At 44.3% G+C, this 19,628-nt stretch overlaps 1 protein-coding gene across 8 annotated transcripts; it reads right to left on the bottom strand.

The window, feature by feature from the left end:
* Positions 1–617: 617 nt before the first annotated feature.
* il12rb2 (interleukin 12 receptor, beta 2a) lies at positions 618–19,624 on the bottom strand. 8 transcript variants are annotated; one of them, XM_054789137.1, is made up of 16 exons: positions 17,712–19,624; positions 17,504–17,614; positions 14,634–14,894; positions 14,052–14,175; positions 13,691–13,869; positions 13,472–13,617; positions 12,857–13,001; positions 12,134–12,207; positions 9,574–9,784; positions 8,769–8,987; positions 8,550–8,651; positions 7,756–7,902; positions 7,550–7,681; positions 6,554–6,638; positions 6,398–6,482; positions 618–5,830 (listed from the first exon to the last, which is right to left on the bottom strand). In XM_054789137.1, the coding sequence occupies exons 2-16, from the start codon at positions 17,577–17,579 to the stop codon at positions 5,330–5,332; spliced, it is 2,487 nt and encodes an 828-aa protein (XP_054645112.1). In that variant the 5' UTR covers positions 17,580–17,614; positions 17,712–19,624; the 3' UTR covers positions 618–5,329. The 8 variants fall into 8 exon arrangements, with proteins under 8 accessions (XP_054645112.1, XP_054645111.1, XP_054645117.1 ...); XM_054789136.1 differs by having other exon boundaries at positions 17,504–17,609; XM_054789142.1 differs by having other exon boundaries at positions 8,811–8,987; positions 17,504–17,609.
* Positions 19,625–19,628: the final 4 nt, after the last annotated feature.

The following is a 19,628-nucleotide window of genomic DNA, read 5'->3' as shown; positions in this document are numbered from 1 at the left end:
AACGACTCTGATACTGGCTTGTTAGCATCTATTGTTCTGGCTCGGCCCTGCCTTCACCTCATTTGCAAGACTAAGAGCTGTGGGTTTTGGTCTCAGTAACCTGCTGAACACAGGGTCCAAATTAAACCTCAAACCACCATTCCGATTCAATGATGGGTTCTGTTGTTTGACAAAAATAGCTTCCTTTACTCCTCTTTCAAACCATCTGTTTTCTTTGGCCAAAATCTTTACCTCGCTGTCCTGAAAAGAGTGATTGGTAGCTTTCAGGTGTAGATGTACTGCTGATTGAGGACCACTAGCATTGTCCCTGCGATGTTGATAAAGCCTTTTTTGGAGCATTTGCTTAGTTTCCCCAATGTAGTGCTCTTTGCATTCCTCATCTTTACAGTGGATGGAATAGACCACATTGCTCTGTTTCTGGTTTGGAGCCTTGTCTTTAGGATGCACTAATTTTTGTCTCAGGGTATTTACTGGTTTGAAATAGGTAGGAATTTTGTGTTGCCATAAGATCCTCTGGAGTTTTTCGGAGACCCCCGCTACATAAGGGACTACCACTCCTCTCCTTTTTGCTTCTGTGGGCTTTTGGGTTTCTTTCCCTACTCTCTTCTTTTGACATTTGTTAAAAGCCCACCGTGGGTACCCACAGGTTGAGAAAGATGAGAGCATCACCATCTTACCAGCTGATAAGGGCAGATGCACAGTGGTTCTCAACACATTGGACTACGAAGAAAAAATAACAAGTCTAATTAGTGATGCCAACACATATGAGCAACTTAAAAGGGACCCATCCAGTAGGTATAAGAAAGAAATCATAGACTGTCTCCAAAAGTTAGAGAAGGAAGAACTAATTGACAGACAGATGTATCATAGGTTATACCCTGGGGAGGCTACACCATGTATCTATGGCCTTCCAAAAATCCACAAGGAAGGGTTTCCCCTCAGACCCATTGTCTGTAGCATTGACTCTACCACGTACAATGTAGCGAAATATGTAAAAACAGTCTTATCCCCATTGGTAGGCAACACTGATCATCATATAGAGAACACAAAAGGGTTTGTGGCGAGCATCAAAGACCTCAGATTGGAGCCAGAGGAAACTTTGGTGTCTTATGATGTGACTTCACTTTTCACATCTGTCCCCACCTCAGCAGCAGTCTCGGTGGTGAGGAAGAGACTGCTCGAGGACTCAACTCTGCATCGGAGAACAAAACTTAGTGCTGACCACATCTGCCAATTACTGGAAATTTGCCTTAACACCACATATTTTCAGTTTAGAGGGAAATTCTACAGACAAATTCATGGTTGTGCTATGGGCTCACCAGTCTCACCCATAGTGGCGAATCTGTACATGGAAGAGATGGAGAAACAGGCTCTCACATCCTTCTCAGGGACAAAACCAAGGCACTGGTTTAGATACGTGGATGACACCTTGGTCATAATCAAAAAACAAGATATTCAGTCTTTCACAGATCACATCAATGCGGTGGACACCAATATCAAATTTACTTGCGAGGACGCTAAAGAGAACCAACTAGCCTTCTTAGACTGCAAGGTAATTATAGGAAAGGACAGACAGCTACTTACAGAGGTCTTTAGAAAGGCCACACACACTGACCAATACCTGCTTTTTCAATCAAACCATCCACTACAACATAAACTAGGGGTTATTAGGACCCTCCAACATAGAGCGGAACAAATACCAACTAGTGCTGAGGGAAAGAAAAAGGAGACACAACATGTCCAGAGAGCGCTCTCAACCTGTGGGTACCCACGGTGGGCTTTTAACAAATGTCAAAAGAAGAGAGTAGGGAAAGAAACCCAAAAGCCCACAGAAGCAAAAAGGAGAGGAGTGGTAGTCCCTTATGTAGCGGGGGTCTCCGAAAAACTCCAGAGGATCTTATGGCAACACAAAATTCCTACCTATTTCAAACCAGTAAATACCCTGAGACAAAAATTAGTGCATCCTAAAGACAAGGCTCCAAACCAGAAACAGAGCAATGTGGTCTATTCCATCCACTGTAAAGATGAGGAATGCAAAGAGCACTACATTGGGGAAACTAAGCAAATGCTCCAAAAAAGGCTTTATCAACATCGCAGGGACAATGCTAGTGGTCCTCAATCAGCAGTACATCTACACCTGAAAGCTACCAATCACTCTTTTCAGGACAGCGAGGTAAAGATTTTGGCCAAAGAAAACAGATGGTTTGAAAGAGGAGTAAAGGAAGCTATTTTTGTCAAACAACAGAACCCATCATTGAATCGGAATGGTGGTTTGAGGTTTAATTTGGACCCTGTGTTCAGCAGGTTACTGAGACCAAAACCCACAGCTCTTAGTCTTGCAAATGAGGTGAAGGCAGGGCCGAGCCAGAACAATAGATGCTAACAAGCCAGTATCAGAGTCGTTCATACCCAATTCAGGGAGCGACACTTCCCTTTTATCGTAGGTGTGAATAACAGGATAGGATTATACCACTGCTCCGCCCAGGCTTAGTGTAACGAACCAATAGGAGGAGGGTGTTGGCACACCAATTCCGCCCACTCTTACTGTATTTAAGGCCTAAGCTACCAGCACTTATTAGTTCGCTGACGAAGCTCTTCGGATGAGGAGCGAAACGTCCGACACCTTCTTCACAGAAGTACAGATGACGTCTCAAGAAGCCTTTTCCTCGATGGACAACTCCTGTACGACTGAGAGCCTACACAGACATACTCACAAGAAACACTTCTCGACAAGCTTTTGCATTCGTGGTGAACTTATTTTATTAATTCGGATTGGACACAAATTTCGACTTAAGATACCTGCATGTGCAGCTATTAACTGCACAAATCGCCAGTTCAAAGGCTGTGGACGAACATTTCACGTGTAAGTACGATTGAAATGTAGATTTATGGTTGATCATTTAAGGGTTTTGCACTGTCGATCTCTCAGATATTTTCGATCGTGTAAAATTCCTCTGATTAAATGTATGTCCAGAATTGATACGTTTATATAGCTCTATAATAGCTAAGGGGAAATTTACGTACTTTTTTGTCTATCATGATATATGTATTTCTTTAAGGGACGAAGGTTGCGTTACTTGAAGGAATGGGAGAATCTCAGTGCTTCCGTGATGCTTACCAGGCATTGTATACAGTGCAGTTAGCAAGCCAGTTTGCATACAATTGATCCGGCATGACCCTTCATTTGGATAAACAACAAAAAAAAATTTGCTGCTGAATTGACTGCGTAAAAGGATTCATTCATATGATATGTTCTGGAAAATAATATTACTGAACACGCATACCGGTATGTTTGAGATTGCAAACAACGTATTGTCTTACCCAAAGCATTTGGTTTTGTTTCAGTGTTGTTGTTTTCTGTGTGTGTGTGTTTATGGTTATTACACATTATAGTTATCACATATTATTCCTGTGGTTTTTGTTCAAATATATTTCTATATCAGAAAAGAGGTTATTTCTATTTCATAACACAAACAAAAAAATAAAAATCATCAAAATGTGAAAAGATTTTAAAACTTGTCTCTTCGATGATTCATATTTTGTACAGATGAGAGCATAGTGAATCGTATGAAAGTAAGAATAAAAAGTAAAGGATCATGACCATGGATTTTAGTGGAAAAAAGGGATGGGATATGCAGTTCAAATGAAAATCTCTTTCTAGAGGAGTAAAACTATCATTGCTATAGGGGAGTGCTGAGCCAGGGGGCACAGTAGAATTTTGTCCCAAAGGCAATGAGAATTGGAAGGGAAAAAGTACATTTAATATAGCCAAAAGATAGAGAATAACGTATCAAATGTTTTTTAAGGGACGAAGGTTGCGTTACTTGAAGGAATGGGAGAATCTCCCCGCTTTTTAATGTCAAATATAGATGTTCTGCTGGCCTCATCATCTGCTTTGTACACTATGTACGCTGTGCCAATGTAGTAGAGATGTGAGTAGTAAGATGGCGTCTCTTTGGCTTCAGCGGCCTGCACTCCGCCTTGCGACGTATGAGCTATCCAGATATATTATACAGATCAGTGGACGTCACCCATCCCAATATTTACTACCGCGAAATGAAGTAGTTTATTGATTTCACATTTAATTACTGTTCTTACTTGCCCACAGGTGAAAAAGTGGTGGAATTCTATGAATTAAAATAATTTTCATTTCAAAATGCTCGTGGAGGTGGATGGAAATGAAATGTAGTTTTCTTCTGTAAGAATGTGTGAATTTGCACATTTCCAGCTGAAATACTGAACAGAAAGCTGACAAGGCTCTCCCTTCTTGGCTCCAAATGACCTTGTGGAATCCTCAGTGAGTCCATCCTTCCACTTTCGTGTTGCGTTACATGGGGCGTGGCTTGCCTGCTCTGAACAATAAGTGGGCGGGACCTCTGAACACGAGCGCTCCCATTGCGTCTTGGCTCCAATTGTGTCCTTCCTCCCTCTAACCTTCACAACCTTCCTTTCTTGCCCTTATTTCCCACCTCTATTCCTCCTTAATTTTGTGTCCTTCCTTCCTTGCTACTATTGTGTTGTGTACTTTGTTACTTGTACTGCATTTCGGCATACGTGCACTTATGTATTTCATGTGTATTCACAGAGTATTACGGCGTAGGTGTACTTATGTATTTCATGTGTATTCACAGAGTATTACGGCGTACGTGCACTTATGTATTTCATGTGTATTCACAGAGAGTATTACGGCGTACGTGCACTTATGTATTTCATGTGTATTCACAGAGAGTATTACGGCGTACGTGCACTTATGTATTTCATGTGTATTCACAGAGAGTATTACGGCGTACGTGTACTTATGTATTTCATGTGTATTCACAGAGAGTATTATGGCGTACGTGTACTTATGTATTTCATGTGTATTCACAGAGAGTATTATGGCGTACGTGTACTTATGTATTTCATGTGTATTCACAGAGTATTACGGCGTACGTGCACTTATGTATTTCATGTGTATTCACAGAGTATTACGGCGTACGTGCACTTATGTATTTCATGTGTATTCAGAGAGAATATTACGGCGTACGTGCACTTATGTATTTCATGTGTATTCACAGAGAGTATTACAGCGTACGTGCACTTATGTATTTCATGTGTATTCACAGAGAGTATTACGGCGTACGTGCACTTATGTATTTCATGTATATTCACAGAGAGTATTACGGCGTACGTGTACTTATGTATTTCATGTGTATTCACAGAGAGTATTACGGTGTACGTGTACTTATGTATTTCATGTGTATTCACAGAGAGTATTACGGCGTACGTGTACTTATGTATTTCATGTGTATTCACAGAGAGTATTATGGCGTACGTGTACTTATGTATTTCATGTGTATTCACAGAGAGTATTACGGCGTACGTGTACAGTGTCGAGGGTTAATTTGTGTGTTTGTGTGAATGAGTTGAAATTGGGGAGTAAAGTCAGCATCTGTGCAAAATCATCTTGATGTTGTTGGTGTCCTCGGTGTTGGTGGTCTTGATGGTGTTGGTGGTCTTGGTGTTCTTGATGGTATTGGTGTCCTGGGTATTGGTGGTCTTGATGGTGTTGGTGTCCTGGGTGTTGGTGGTCCTGGTGGTGTCGATGGTGAAGAAGTGCATGTTGGTGTTGGGATGATGTGGATGAACACATGGCGGTGTTGGACTCCATGGAGTTGCAAGTGTTCTGTGAGCTGGAACAGGAATTTTTGATGTACGTTGTGACGAGTGCATCTCGGTTGGTTGGCGGGGGGACGTCCATGTTGACACTGGGCTCCTCCTGCAGCTCCATGATGAAGTCCTCCTCGGCAATGCTGGCCTCACTCGGCTGGAGCTGCTGGTTGTTTTCACCCTGAAACATTCAAATAGAGAAGCATTGCTGATGATGGTGATGATGATGAATGCCATTATGCAAAAGAAGTATCTATGTAGTGTACATCTACTGCCGTGCGGCCAGGTGAGGCATGGTGAAGAATACATACTGAAGTGTAATATTTACTAGAAAAGTACTTTGTGTGTGACTGCGATGGTGAAGTGAGACATCAAGCTGGAGAGGAAGGCAAGATGAGGCCGCCAGCGTGTACTGCAGTGCGTGGCCCCGCCCACCGTGTGCGTGCGCCCAGTGAGTGTAGTGAGTGGGGTGGCGTGTTTGCCCGCCAGTGAGATCACGTTGCAGAAACATTTCTTCGCTGTGGAATTGTCACGTCATAAAATACTCCGAAATATCAAAAGGGAGGCGCTGCAGTACTCTGCTCATGCTGAAGGGGTGGGGGCATGCGTGAGCCGCAAGACGTTTGTCACAGCCGTCCTTCCATAGAGAGGAAAAGCCAGGCTATGTTGACTTTTTATTAGTGATTGTTGGCTCACTTTCGGTGAGGAGTGAGTGGTGTGAAGTCTGCCTAGCAACAAGTGTCATCACCTTCCCTTGGCTGCTTTCTTTAGCCCATTTGCTGTTTGCAGGATCCGGTACTTTGAACAGGAAGTGCTGCAGAATCCCACGCAGCCTAGAAGCACCACAATGTTTCTTTAATGACAAAAGCAACCCACTCGGCACTCGGCAAACGTGGGAAATGACCTGTTCTTTACAACACACGCCAGCAGCGCCGCCACCATGGAGACGATGCAGCCCACGAGGGGGACCAGCGGAACTTCCTCTGCAGCTGGAAACAAACACAAACACACTTGTTCGCTTTTTACACTTCATCATGTCTCCCTAGCAACCGTGCGCCCAAGAAAAGGAAAGCAGTCACCATGCAAGTGAAAATCAACATAATTAAAAGCTCCGCCCACAAATATTGGTTTGGTCCCGACCAACACTAGAAAAAAAATTGTCGTGGGCCGAATATTGGACACCCTTGGACACCCCTGTGCAGAAGTGACGTGCGTTCATCAACACCAAGTCGTGTCTTTTCATGGCGTCACGAAGGCTTTGCTACACATCTTAAAACATACCTCTGCCAACTCACATAGCATGATGCTAAAATGCTAGCACTGTAGCTCACTTCAGCACACGTCTCATCCCGTGTATGTACAGTATCGTCCTCATTTGAAGGGAAATACAGGACGTCATGAAAGAGGATGTTTGTTTTTTTTACTTGCATGACGACAAACCAATCAAGTTGTCATTTTTTGGAAATTTGGGTTGGGGAAAAGCTAGAATAATACTATGAAAATAAAGTCATAATATTAAAGTATTAAATATTAAAGTCATAAAGAATTACAAGAACAAAGTTGAAATAGGTGAAAACATGTTTTAAAAATGAAGTGAAATCTTAAGAGGTAAAAGTCACTCATGAGAAAAGTAGCAGTTTTACAAGAATAAAGTGTGTAATATTCTGATGAAAATGTGAGTTCAAATATTTCAAAAATAGAAGAAGCTGTAAGATGACAAACAACAACATAAAGTTGTCATTTTTGGAAAATGAAGTTGGGGACCAAGTTAGTCATCATGTGGTGACGATAAGCCCAAAATACTCAAATATGATGATTGAAGAACTCTTTACAAACTATGCTTTCATTTCCCCTGTGAGACCCTCGCTGGGACAGTTGTCGTGTTGTCCAATCAGCTCACATTGGATGAAAAAGTGGACTTTTTGACCGGCAGGACCTTGTCCCTGGGAGGTCCAAGCAGTTATCCACAGCCTGTGGACGCCTGGACGCAGCTCCTTGCTGACGTACGTCCTCTGGGACGCGTGACAGGAGGCTGGAATGAAAGACACCAACGTGTGACGGCCTCCGAGACGAAAAGACGAGACGGATGCGGGAGGACATTATTACATGGCTGCACGTGTCCCGTGCTGTCCTCCAGGTAGACCATGTATTTGGTGACACAACCTCCTCGCTCACTCCGAGGAAGCTCCTCCCACATCACTTTCACTCTGTTTCCCTCCACTTCCTGTTGGACTGACGGACCGACTCGGGGGACTGCAGAGACGTTAATGAAAGACGTTAATGACTGTGAAATGGAACAAAATAAAGGTACAAAACAGGAAGTAATGAGAACCAACACGAGAGCACAATAAGTCACACAGAATGTCACACTTTTAAAAAGGAGAACATTATTTCACTGACATTATAGTCACGTACTCCTCATCTTTATTGCTACTTCATATGAAATATTAGTATTACTTATTGTTAACTCTGATGACATACGGTATCACTCAGCTGGAATGCCGGGAAAAAGTACCACAAATAGTACTACAAAGAGTACCACAGACAGTAACACAAGTAGTAGTATCACAAAGAGTACCACAGGTAGTAAGACAAATAGGAGTACCATAGAGCACCACACGTAGTACCACAAGTAGTACCATAGGTAGTACCACAAGTAGTAACACAAATAGTAGCACCACAGGTAGTACCACAACCAGTAATACCACAAAGAGTACCACAGGTAGTACCACAACTAGTAATACCACAAGGAGTACCACAGCTGGTAAAATAAGTAGTAGTACCACACAGAGTACCGCACATAGTAACACAAGTAGTAACATAAAGAGAACCACATGTAGTACCACACGTAGTAGTAAGACAAAGAGTACCACAAATGGTTCCATTGGGTTCGTTGTCACCTGATTGGCTGAAGTTCAGTAGTTGAAAGGTGCTTGTGGTCACTGAGCTTTCATTGTGGAAAACATGAATGGCTGCCTGGTAGCACTCCCCCCGTCTGAGACCTACACAACACATCCCAGACACACAACATGTTGTTATGGAACCATGAATGGCTGCCTGGTAGCACTCCCAGGCTTTGAGACCTCCACAAGACGACCAATAGGATGCTTGATACCAACACAAGACGACCAACAAGAGGTTGCGTGGCTTCCACTTCCAACCTGTGATGATAGCGTGATGTTCTCCTCCTTCCAGTCGGAGCCACTGCATCTCCTGCATCTTCAGGCCTTCCGGGTACCACTCCACCACCACCCGGGCTGCTGCACGTTCAGGTTTGCTCCACCAGAGGGCGACGCTGCGCTGCGCTGCCTTTGCCTTCACGTGAAAGTGTTGGAAGGCTACAAGCAGAAAGATCCAATCAGTAACTTAGCAGCACGTGACCAATGAAACAAAGGTCAAGTTGCATGTACTTTCATGATGAAACTAAGTTCCTTTAAATGTACCCACACCACCGTAAAATATATAATACTACAGTACATTTCACTTACAAACTACATCTTGACATTTTTAATGTGACACTTACTAAAATAAACTTGGGTTTAAAAATAAGTCAATCTGAAAAATGGAAAGTTGTTAACAGGTTAGGGTTATGGTTAGGGTAGGGTTAGGGTTAGTAGGGTTAGGTTAGGGTTAGGTTTAGTAGGGTTAGGGTTTGTAGGTTTCGGTTAGGGTTAGTAGGGTTAGGTTAGGGTGACACTTAAAACAAATATGACAGTAAAAAAATGTGAAGGTAGGCATTGAAAAAGATGGACTAATACAAAATATAATGTTTTTTCACGTCTCTATGTTATTTTGCAATGTTTGAGCTTTTTGCAATAGCAAAACTTGCTTAGCATTCTTTTTGTTGTGTGTTTTTGTGTTAAGTGAAGGAAGACAAATGACGACTGTAAAAAGAAAAGCAAAGAACGGGTGTGTTAGTCTTACGCTTGGCGTGATAGGCTGTGATGTTGGCAGGAGGGGATCTGCCTATGGAATTGATGGCACACAGCACCACCTGGCAGCGGGCACAGAAGGGCACCGAAATGTTGGTCACATTGGCGCCGAGGCTGGCGGTGAACATCAATCCAGACTTGGCGCTGTAGACGCTGACTCGGTATTCCAAAATCTTCCCCCTGGCCTCAGAGATGTTCATGGCCTGGAAACAAACATCAAGGATTTTATGAGCTACTAAAACAAAAACAATTCCCATTTTGTGGGTGGGCGGGGGGGTGTTTAAAATGTACCTCCAAAGGTGGAACAGTTTGGGGCTCCAAGTGCATTTTTGGCAAAGAAAAAGTCTCTTGGAGTTGAAAGTTTGTCATCCAAGACGTCAGCAACTCTCATGAGACTTGAGCTCAGTGAGAATCTAAAAGGTTGCATTTCTGCTTCTATGGTTATCATCATCAAAACGTAATACTACTTGGTGGGAATTCACTTATCATGGTGGTGCCTGGAAAGGATTAACTGCTCGTCATTATTAGCCGTTGTGCTACATGTTAGCATTTGCTTGATGGAATGTACGGGTCATGCCATCCATATTTCACTGATGAATCGTGTTGCTCATGTCGTGCTGAGCAGCCAGATGCTTTCCTGTGTAAGCGCTATTCTATGGTTATCGTCACACTTCCCTCCATGATAATAGCGCTTGTTTCATTCCTGAGGCATCTTTTCCAGAACATGTCTGAACTCCAAGTTGTGCCACTTTGGTATGTTTAGTATAGAAACACAAATACACACGTGGCTGAACATCATACTGATTATTATTCACTGGGATATTGTGTAGTAGTACCAGTATGATGGTATTATTAACTATGAATATTGTTAGGATGATTATTCATTAGGATATTGTGTAGTAGTACCAGTATGATGGTATTATTAACTATGAATATTGTTAGGATGATTATTCACTAGGATATTGTGTAGTAGTACCAGTATGATGGTATTATTAACTATGAATATTGTTAGGATGATTATTCACTAGGATATTGTCTAGTAGTACCAGTATGATGGTATTATTAACTATGAATATTGTTAGGATGATTATTCACTAGGATATTGTCTAGTAGTACCAGTATGATGGTATTATTAACTATGAATATTGTTAGGATGATTATTCACTAGGATATTGTCTAGCAGTACCAGTATGATGGTATTATTAACTATGAATATTGTTAGGATGATTATTCACTAGGATATTGTGTAGTAGCACCAATATGATGGTATTATTAACTATGAATATTGTTAGGATGATTATTCATTAGGATATTGTGTAGTAGTACCAATATGATGGTATTATTAACTATGAATATTGTTAGGATGATTATTCACTAGGATATTGTCTAGCAGTACCAGTATGATGGTATTATTAACTATGAATATTGTTAGACTTCCCATTTTCACAAACACTACGTCATCACATTCAAACTTCAGCTCATCGTTTCTAGTAAAGCAAAACCATCAGCTTTCTTCTCCTTTTGATATGACTGTGTGTGTGTGTGTGTGTGTGTGTGTGTGTGTGTGTGTGTGTGTGTGTGTGGTTAGTGAGCGCGGATGTGTGGGTGTGGTGATAAGTTGACCTTTAGTGTCTGCAGCGTAACATATATACAGTACAGTAAGCATCCATCTTCTTCTGCTTATCCCAGGTCAGGTGGGGGGGCAGCAACCTAAGCAGGGATACTGGCTAGGTCATCCACCTCCTCCTGGTGGCTCCTGAGGCATTCCCAGGCCAGTTGAGAGACATAGGTCTTCCCCGAGGCCTCCTACCGGTTGGATGTGCCTTGAACACCTCCCCAGGGAGGTGTCTATCAGACACTGATTGACTCTCACATTCAGGAGGAGCAGTCTGCTTTTCATTGTGGTCGTGGAACTGTGAACCAGCGCTACGCTCTCAGCAGGTCCTTGAGCTAGCATGGCCGTTTGTGGACTTGGACGATCTGTACAGTACCGCATGGTACTGTAGGGTACTGGGGTGCCGTACAGTAAATATACATACTATACTATTATGTAGAGTATATCCTACATATATAGTACTGTACATACTGTATATGTACTATACTTACATATACAATATCCATCCATCCACTTTCTATGCCACTTCTCCAATTTAGGGTCGTGGGGGCATGCTGGAGCCTATCCCAACTGACTTGGGGCGACAGGCGGGGTACACCCTGGACTGGTGGCCAGCCAATGGCAGGGCACATATAGACAAACATTCACATTCATAACTATAGACAATTTAGAGTCTCCAATGAAGCTAACATGCATGTTTTTGGAATGTGGGAGGAAACCGGAGTACCCGGAGAAAACTCCCACACACACACGGGGAGAACATGCAAACTCCACACAGAAATGCCAAACGGAGAATCCAACCCAGTACTATGCTATACTGTATATAGTGTATATGTACTATACTGTATATACTGTATATGTAGTTTGTGTTGAGTGAAACATGAAGTGGGGAGGGGAGGGGAAGGGAGGGGAGATGAGGAGCAAATGAACTACTGACCTTCCAGAAGACAATAATGGATGTGAAGTCAGAGGACGTTTGGGCATACCACACGTCCATCTCTTTGGCGGGAACTGCAAGAGAACAAAAAGTAAGCTAAGTATTTCACTAAGTACCACCACTAAGTATTTTTCAGGTATCAGGTATTTTACTGTAGGTATTTTACTGATTTGTTTACTGAGTCTTTTACCAAGTATTTTAGTGAGTCTTTGACTGTATCCTAAGTATTTTAGTGAGTCTCTGACTGTACCGTAAGTATTTTAGTGAGTCTTTGACTGTATCCTAAGTATTTTAGTGAGTCTTGGACTGTACCCTAAGTATTTTAGTGAGTCTCTGACTGTACCGTAAGTATTTTAGTGAGTCTTTGACTGTATCCTAAGTATTTTAGTGAGTCTTGGACTGTACCCTAAGTATTTTAGTGAGTTTTTGAGTGTACCTTAAGTATTTTGCTGATTCTTCTTCAGTCATTGAGTATGTTTGTTCCTGAGTCATGAAGTCTTTTATGGAGTCTTTGACTCAGTATCCATAACGACGATGATGATGAGGAATAACTGCTATTGGTCACGTTCACTCCATCTGTCCAGGCCGTCCTTGTGTTATGAAACAATGTTCTACAGTTTCCTGTTAGGCATGTTTCGTCACCTATTGTGTACACCTGATCTTCATCAAATATGTCAGTCTAGTGGGAAGGTGAGGTTCTGCTTGGTTTGGGTGGGTACTGGCCTTCCTCCTGAGTCCATGCGGAGATGACGGCGCTCCACTCGCTCCACAGCCCCGTACTCAACTTGGCTCTGGCTCTGAAAAGGTACAACCGGTAGGGATCCAAAGAGGAGACGGACCACACTTGGTCCCGACACTCGTGTCCCTCCTGGAAATAACAAGCAAAAGAGAATTCATGCCGTCCCACGTGTGGCCCGCGGGATGCAGTTTGCTCACCCCCGCTGTAACCTCCCATAAACAATATTCAATATGGCCGAAAAGGAGCAGGAAGAAGCACAACACTTCAATAGTTTGGTCAGTTCCTGTCTTCAAATCTTTACACCTTGGGAACGGAAGGAGGGACTAGAATGAAAGAACATTTACACCTAGTGCAGAAAGATCAGCACGTGCACACACGTAACCAACACACACACTACACATGCACGCTACACAAGAAGTACATGGAAAGATCATCAATAGTGGAGTAGATCAACGATAAAGTCCTGATCAGTGAATAAAATCAGTGAATAATTGATCATCAGCTGCGTGGCAAACAATCAGGCTTTCATTCACTTACAAATAAACTCAACAAAAGTTGTGTTGTGTTCATTTCCTGCGTGAAGGAGCTTCTTTTCTCACCGCGTGCGGACACGTGATCCATACGTGCTCCCCGTCGGCCGCATGCTGCACCTCCAGGTGGGACGTCCCCACAGACCTCCGCACTCTGATGTCGCATGTCCTGGAGGAGCACGCCGCCCCCCCGAGGCGTGGCGCCGGCGGCACGGCTGCCGAGACGAGGCGATGAGAAAGCACGGCGGCAAAACACACGCAAAGCACCGCAAGGAGACAAAAAACTACCAATGTCACTCAGCGTGTATGTGCTGGCTTTGGACACCGACGTCCCCAATGTGTTGCGGGCGTGGACCCACACCGAGACCCGGCCGACCGCCTTGGACACGTTGAAAGTAGCCCACGTGTCTCCACCAATGGACGCCTTGTGTGGACCATGCTGGCGCTCCTCTGATACGCTAGTCAGCCTGCACACACACCCACACCCACACCCACACACACACACACACACATACACACACACACACACACACACAGTACACACCAAAAACACACATCCTGTACTTCTACGTCTTTACTTCATCCTATATACTCCATCCTGTACTTCTTTACTTCTTTCTCCAGCATCTTCTTGTCTTCTGCAACTCACCACAAGTCTGTAGTATCCTGCAGGTGGCTTTTCCTTCCTCTCTCCCACCAGCAAAACAACAGACCTGCCTCGTTGCTCCGTACCTTGTACACGCAGGAAACCTCCTCAGGACACTCTGGTGGGTCTAATCCCAGCAAGAACACAAAAACACTCATGCTGGATGCAAGTACACCTCCCATGCTATGTAATACTGCTACACTTATCTGTTGATGTACTATATAGATATACTACATTACACCTCCCATACTATGTAATACTACTACACTTATCTGTTGATGTACTATATAGATATACTGCATTACACCTCCCATACTATGTAATACTACTACACTTATCTGTTGATGTACTATATAGATATACTACATTACACCTCCCATGCTATGTAATACTGCTACACTTATCTGTTGATGTACTATATAGATATACTGCATTACACCTCCCATACTATGTAATACTACTACACTTATCTCTTGGTATAATATATAGATATACTGCATTACACCTCCCATAGTATGTAATACTACTACATTTACTATATAAAGTGTAGTTTGATGGACAGGTGTGATTATTGTGATGACTCACATCCGGTCCGGATGTCAAGGCCACAGGGGTCTGGCGCGGGGGGGCAGGCGCACTGACAGCTGTACGTCTCGTCCTCGCTGATGTTGGCCACATGGAGGCGCGTCGTGCTGGAGTTGACCACCATGTGGCGCTGCAGTGCGGGCGGGTGGCCGCTGTACATGGAGGGGCCGCACCGGCAGTTGAAGGTGCAGAACACGTCCAAGCTGGAACCTCGCCGGACCATCGTGCCGGCGCTGGACCAGATCACACAAGAAGCCTCACCTAAGATGGAAACAATGCGGCCTGATGTTTGACAACTGCCATCTGTCTGCTCCTTAGTCCAGCCAACAAAGCCATCAGGGGCAAAATCCATTCCACATTTTTGCATCTACACCTTTATCCAGACCCTCACCATAATCTCTGTTCAACAGTCTTTGTTGGTAGGAAAGGTTCTACGTGTTTTGCTAAACTCACACTCTGTGCCAGATGGATAAGACATAAAATCAGGTCAAAAGAGGCAGCTAATGGATGCACGTAATGGGACACAGCTATGAAAACACCTCCAACAAGGTTTGGTGGTTTTCTATCCATGCTGTGAACGTGTAGTAACAGGTACATTCATCATAACATGGAATACTTGGAGTACTTCGAGACACCAGCGCCCACACCAGAGCCCCCCTTACCCGATAGGTGCGGGGCACACTCAACCTCCCCTCTCCATCTCGGAGCACGATGTGCGCAGACTGCTACAGCGTCAAAACACCAACAAGGCAGCTGGTCCTGATGGTGTGACACCAGCTACACTCAGGAACTGTGCTAACGAACTTACTGCTATTCTCAGCTACATCTTCAACTGGTCTCTTCATAGTGCTACTGTGCCTGCATGTTTTAAATCAGCTATGATCATCCCAGTGCCCAAAAAACCCAACATCACCTGTCTCAACGACTATAGGCCTGTCGCTCTCACCTCCGTTGTCATGAAAGTATTTGAACGTCTAGTCTGCAGGCTCCTGTCACACATCGCATTAGACCCTCACCAATTTGCCTACAGGGCAAACAGGGAAGTTGATGACGCTGTTTCACTCTGTACTCACTTAATTCTGCAACACCTTGACTGTAAGTCCACCTATGCCCGTGTCCTATTCATTGATTTTAGCTCAGCCTTTAATACCATCCTGCCTATCAGACTGTATAATACTCTCCTGTCCATGGGTGTCAACCCCCCACTCTGTAACTGGCTGCTCAACTTCCTGTCTAACAGAACACAGTGTGTTAAAATCCAAAACAATATTTCATCAACCAAGGTCCTGAACACCGGCGCGCCACAAGGTTGTGTGTTATCACCCCTGTTATTCTCCCTATACACCAACAACTGCATATCCAATTCTCCATCTATCAAACTCCTAAAATTCGCAGACGACACCACAGTTATAGGCCTCATACGCGACGAGGATGAAACATCATATCGCGTTGAGGTCAAACACCTAGTACAGTGGTGTGCAGCCAGCAATCTTACACTCAACATATGAAAAACCAAAGAACTCATAGTGGACTTCAAGAAAAAGGCAGGCCAGCACATCCCCATCTGCATGAATGATCAGGTAGTGGAGCGAGTTGACTTCTTCCGTTTTTTAGGCACCACCATCCATCAGTCCCTGTCATGGAACCTTAACACCAGTCTCATCATTTCAAAAGCTCACCAAAGATTACACTTTCTCCGACAGCTGAGGAAATTTGGGGTCAGTCAAACAGGCATGATCCATTTCTACCGCGCCACAATAGAAAGCGTGCTCACCTTCTCCATCCTGGTCTGGCAATACCACCAGCCAAGATAGGCAGCAGCTGGAGAGGGTGGTATGCAGAGCCTCCAAGATCATCGGCCACAATCTTCCCACATTAGCCTCACACTACAACACCAGAATTGCCAGGAAAGTCAAGAACATCACCTCCGACCCCACTCACCCGGCACACCATCTATTCACACTCCTACCATCAGGTAGAAGGTACCGGAGCATCACATGAAAAACCACACGTTCTAGGGACAGCACCTACCCACAAGCCATCCGCCACTTGAATATGCGCTAACACTTACTGGACTCCACCACCAACCTGCTACCTCTTCTGCTTATTTTGCAAGCTGTTACTCCAGCAGCCCCGTACAACCATGCACTTTTACCAATGCACTTTTTCCAATGTTCGTACGCTGTCATTCCTGTCTTCTATGTGCTGTTTTTGACCCCTCCTTAGTTTTGTTTCTCGAGTTGTATTGTCAAACTGTGAGCACACCAAATACATTCCTAGCAACTGTATACCTATACTGTTCATATGGCTAAGAAATTTGAAACTTGAACTTCCTTCCTGGGTGCATTGATTTCACATAGCAACATAGAAAGGAACGCTACACCTAGCGTCAAAAACAAAAAACTCCAATAGGTAGCGTTACCTTTGGCGAGCGTGTGGTGAAGCTAGTCTCTAGCCGGCTAGTAAGCTAGCCGCTGTGGTGTGGGGAGGTGTCACTGTGCCGGTAACGTAGTAAAAAAAAAACAAAATAAAAAATATGGAAAAGTTCCTTGATCCAAAAGGTGATCCGGATCGCCTCCAAAATGTAATTGGTTCTTCCATATCCCATTTCTGACAATTCCTGAAAATTTCATCCAAACGCATTCAGAACTTTTCAGGTTATTTTGAACTCAAAAAAGAAAGACAAACGTTTTGTATTGAGTGAAGTGACGCAGTGACGGCGCGGCAGGAAGCACCTTGCATCACAGCGTGCTTCCGTGTGTTCCATAAATACCCCTAGCTTCTAACCACGATAGACATTCCTGTAAGCGTGTTTCTAGCGTGTGCGTTTCTACATGCTTCTGTGTTTCCAAGGGAAAGTCTGACATTACCTGTGCAGAGACGCAGCAGCAGCAGCAGAAGCGTGAGGGCAGACGCTGTACTCCGTGATGGGGAACCTGCCGCCATGTGTCAGCAATGTGTGTGCGTGTGCGTGCGCTGCCCTTCCGAGAGAGACAAAGACAGTAAAAAGTACAAGTAGTACACAGTACTGAAGCTATGTGTTGTAGTAACAGGCTGATAAAGAGGTAGTGTACTCACCATCAGCCTCAATCACTTCTTCCTCATCCTCATCAGCATGAGGCACGTCATGTGACCACACCGACTCTCATCGGAGGAGTTAACACGCGCACACACACGGGGGGGTCACGGTGACAGGTCCAAAAAGGTTTGAGATGAGAAATGAGAAGGTGCTGAGAGTTCCTCGTTGTGCGACTTTCCCTGCAAGCGAGCGTCTCACGTGCACGTGAGGAGAAGTGAGACAGAAAGTTGACGAGTGGACAGGAAGCAACCGACTGACTTGTGGGGACTTTTCACTTGTTTCACTGCTGGCGTCATGTAGTATAGTCCAGAAAATACTACTACAAATACCAGGGGCGGATCTAGCTTTTTTGAAAAGGGGGGTGTGGGGTGTCAGGGGGCCCTCCCCCAGAAATGTTTTTAAAATTAGACCTCATTTCCTGCAATATGGTGATATCTGAGGCCAATTTTATGTCCTTAATTTCAAGAGTTTGTTGTTATTTTTATCCTTGTGTGGTGATATGAGAAGACACGTGTGCTGCTTATTGGACTGATCCTCATTGGTTGCTAGCGCTAAGTGGCGTTCTATAAGAGTGCCTGCTGCTTTGTCGCTCGCCCTTTGACGTTCACTTCCGCGTTCGCTTCGTGCCTCTCGGCAGCACAGACAGCCGCTGCATAAACGGGGTTAATGCCGCTCGCGGACCCATGCCGCGCGCAACTAAACTCAAGGTAGAGTTCACCCTGGTCACGGCGTAGCGCATAGCTTAGTTTATTTTATAGCCTCTATGCTATGTTTATAGGCTCCGGTGTCTGTGCCTCTCGCCTCTCTCTCAATGAGCGACAAGCTTGCTGTCAAGTGGGAAGTATTGTAATATCTGTGACTTGTGTGCCTGGGCCTTTAAGGGGCGGGGCTTGGAAAGTGGCGGTGCGACGTCACGAGCGAGAGGTGGGAGGGTGAGGAGAGTGTTGAGAAAGTTGGAAGTGTTGTGGATGTTGGCGTGGGTTGTGGCCTACAGCAGCCCTTGTGTGAATGTGAACTGTTGCAAAGTTCTCCGCTGTGAATAAAGCGATTGAAGTGCATCGGCGACGTGAGTCTCTCCTTCCCCACAACCAGGGGCATTACAGTATGTCCGTCTTCCTGGTGCATGAGCTGTCTATTCCAATTTGATTTATTCCTCCTTTTCTGTTTTTGGTAGACGCTACCGTCTTGCCCGTGTGCAAATTTCCGAGCTGAAACATATTGCATGTTTGTTGTGCCGGTTCTGCATGTCCGCCGGTCCCATCTGCTTGCTGTTAATGCCGCTTTTCTACTGCGGCTACTGCACGCTTGCTAAATGCGAGCGACCCTCCAGTGTCTACAACTAGCTGGGGGCTACCCCACTCCCCCCTACAGAACGCTTTTCCCTCACCAAACAACGAATTGTGCCGCTCGCGTTGACTTGAGTCAAGCCAGGACTGACTGAACTCTTGCTCTATTTTGCACAGAAATGTTTGTTGTAAAAATTGTGTTTTTTCCCCAGGAGCTGCGGGTCAAATGGTGGTGGTGGTCCTTCGGTGGTGGTAACTTTGTTTGTATATATTTGCAAAGCACTTGTTTTGGTTGATTTTGGTTTTGTAGTGGTTTTGGTGCTTTATTTAGGTTACCCCATTTAGTTTCCCCCATCCATCCAGCCTAACTCCAGCTCCCTGGCTCTTTGTGGGTGAGTGTATGTGGGTGTGTGCGTGTCAGTTCCTTGGCGCCAAATTTTTAGAAGACAAGAGCCACTATTTTAATTAACTTGAAATAAGTCTGTTTTAAGGATTTGTAATAAGAATAATAAATATTGTAAATGGAGCCAGTGTCTCTGTCGCCTCATTCAAGGTAAGTTTACCTGTGTGCCTTAGTTTCATATTTCCCCTCTTAGGGGTGGCGTTGTTGAATCCTTTACTACATCAGTC

This window comes from Dunckerocampus dactyliophorus, chromosome 10 (assembly GCF_027744805.1).
Source record: "Dunckerocampus dactyliophorus isolate RoL2022-P2 chromosome 10, RoL_Ddac_1.1, whole genome shotgun sequence".
Classification (NCBI taxonomy): domain Eukaryota; kingdom Metazoa; phylum Chordata; class Actinopteri; order Syngnathiformes; family Syngnathidae; genus Dunckerocampus; species Dunckerocampus dactyliophorus.
This window is presented reverse-complemented; position numbering and strand designations above follow the sequence as displayed.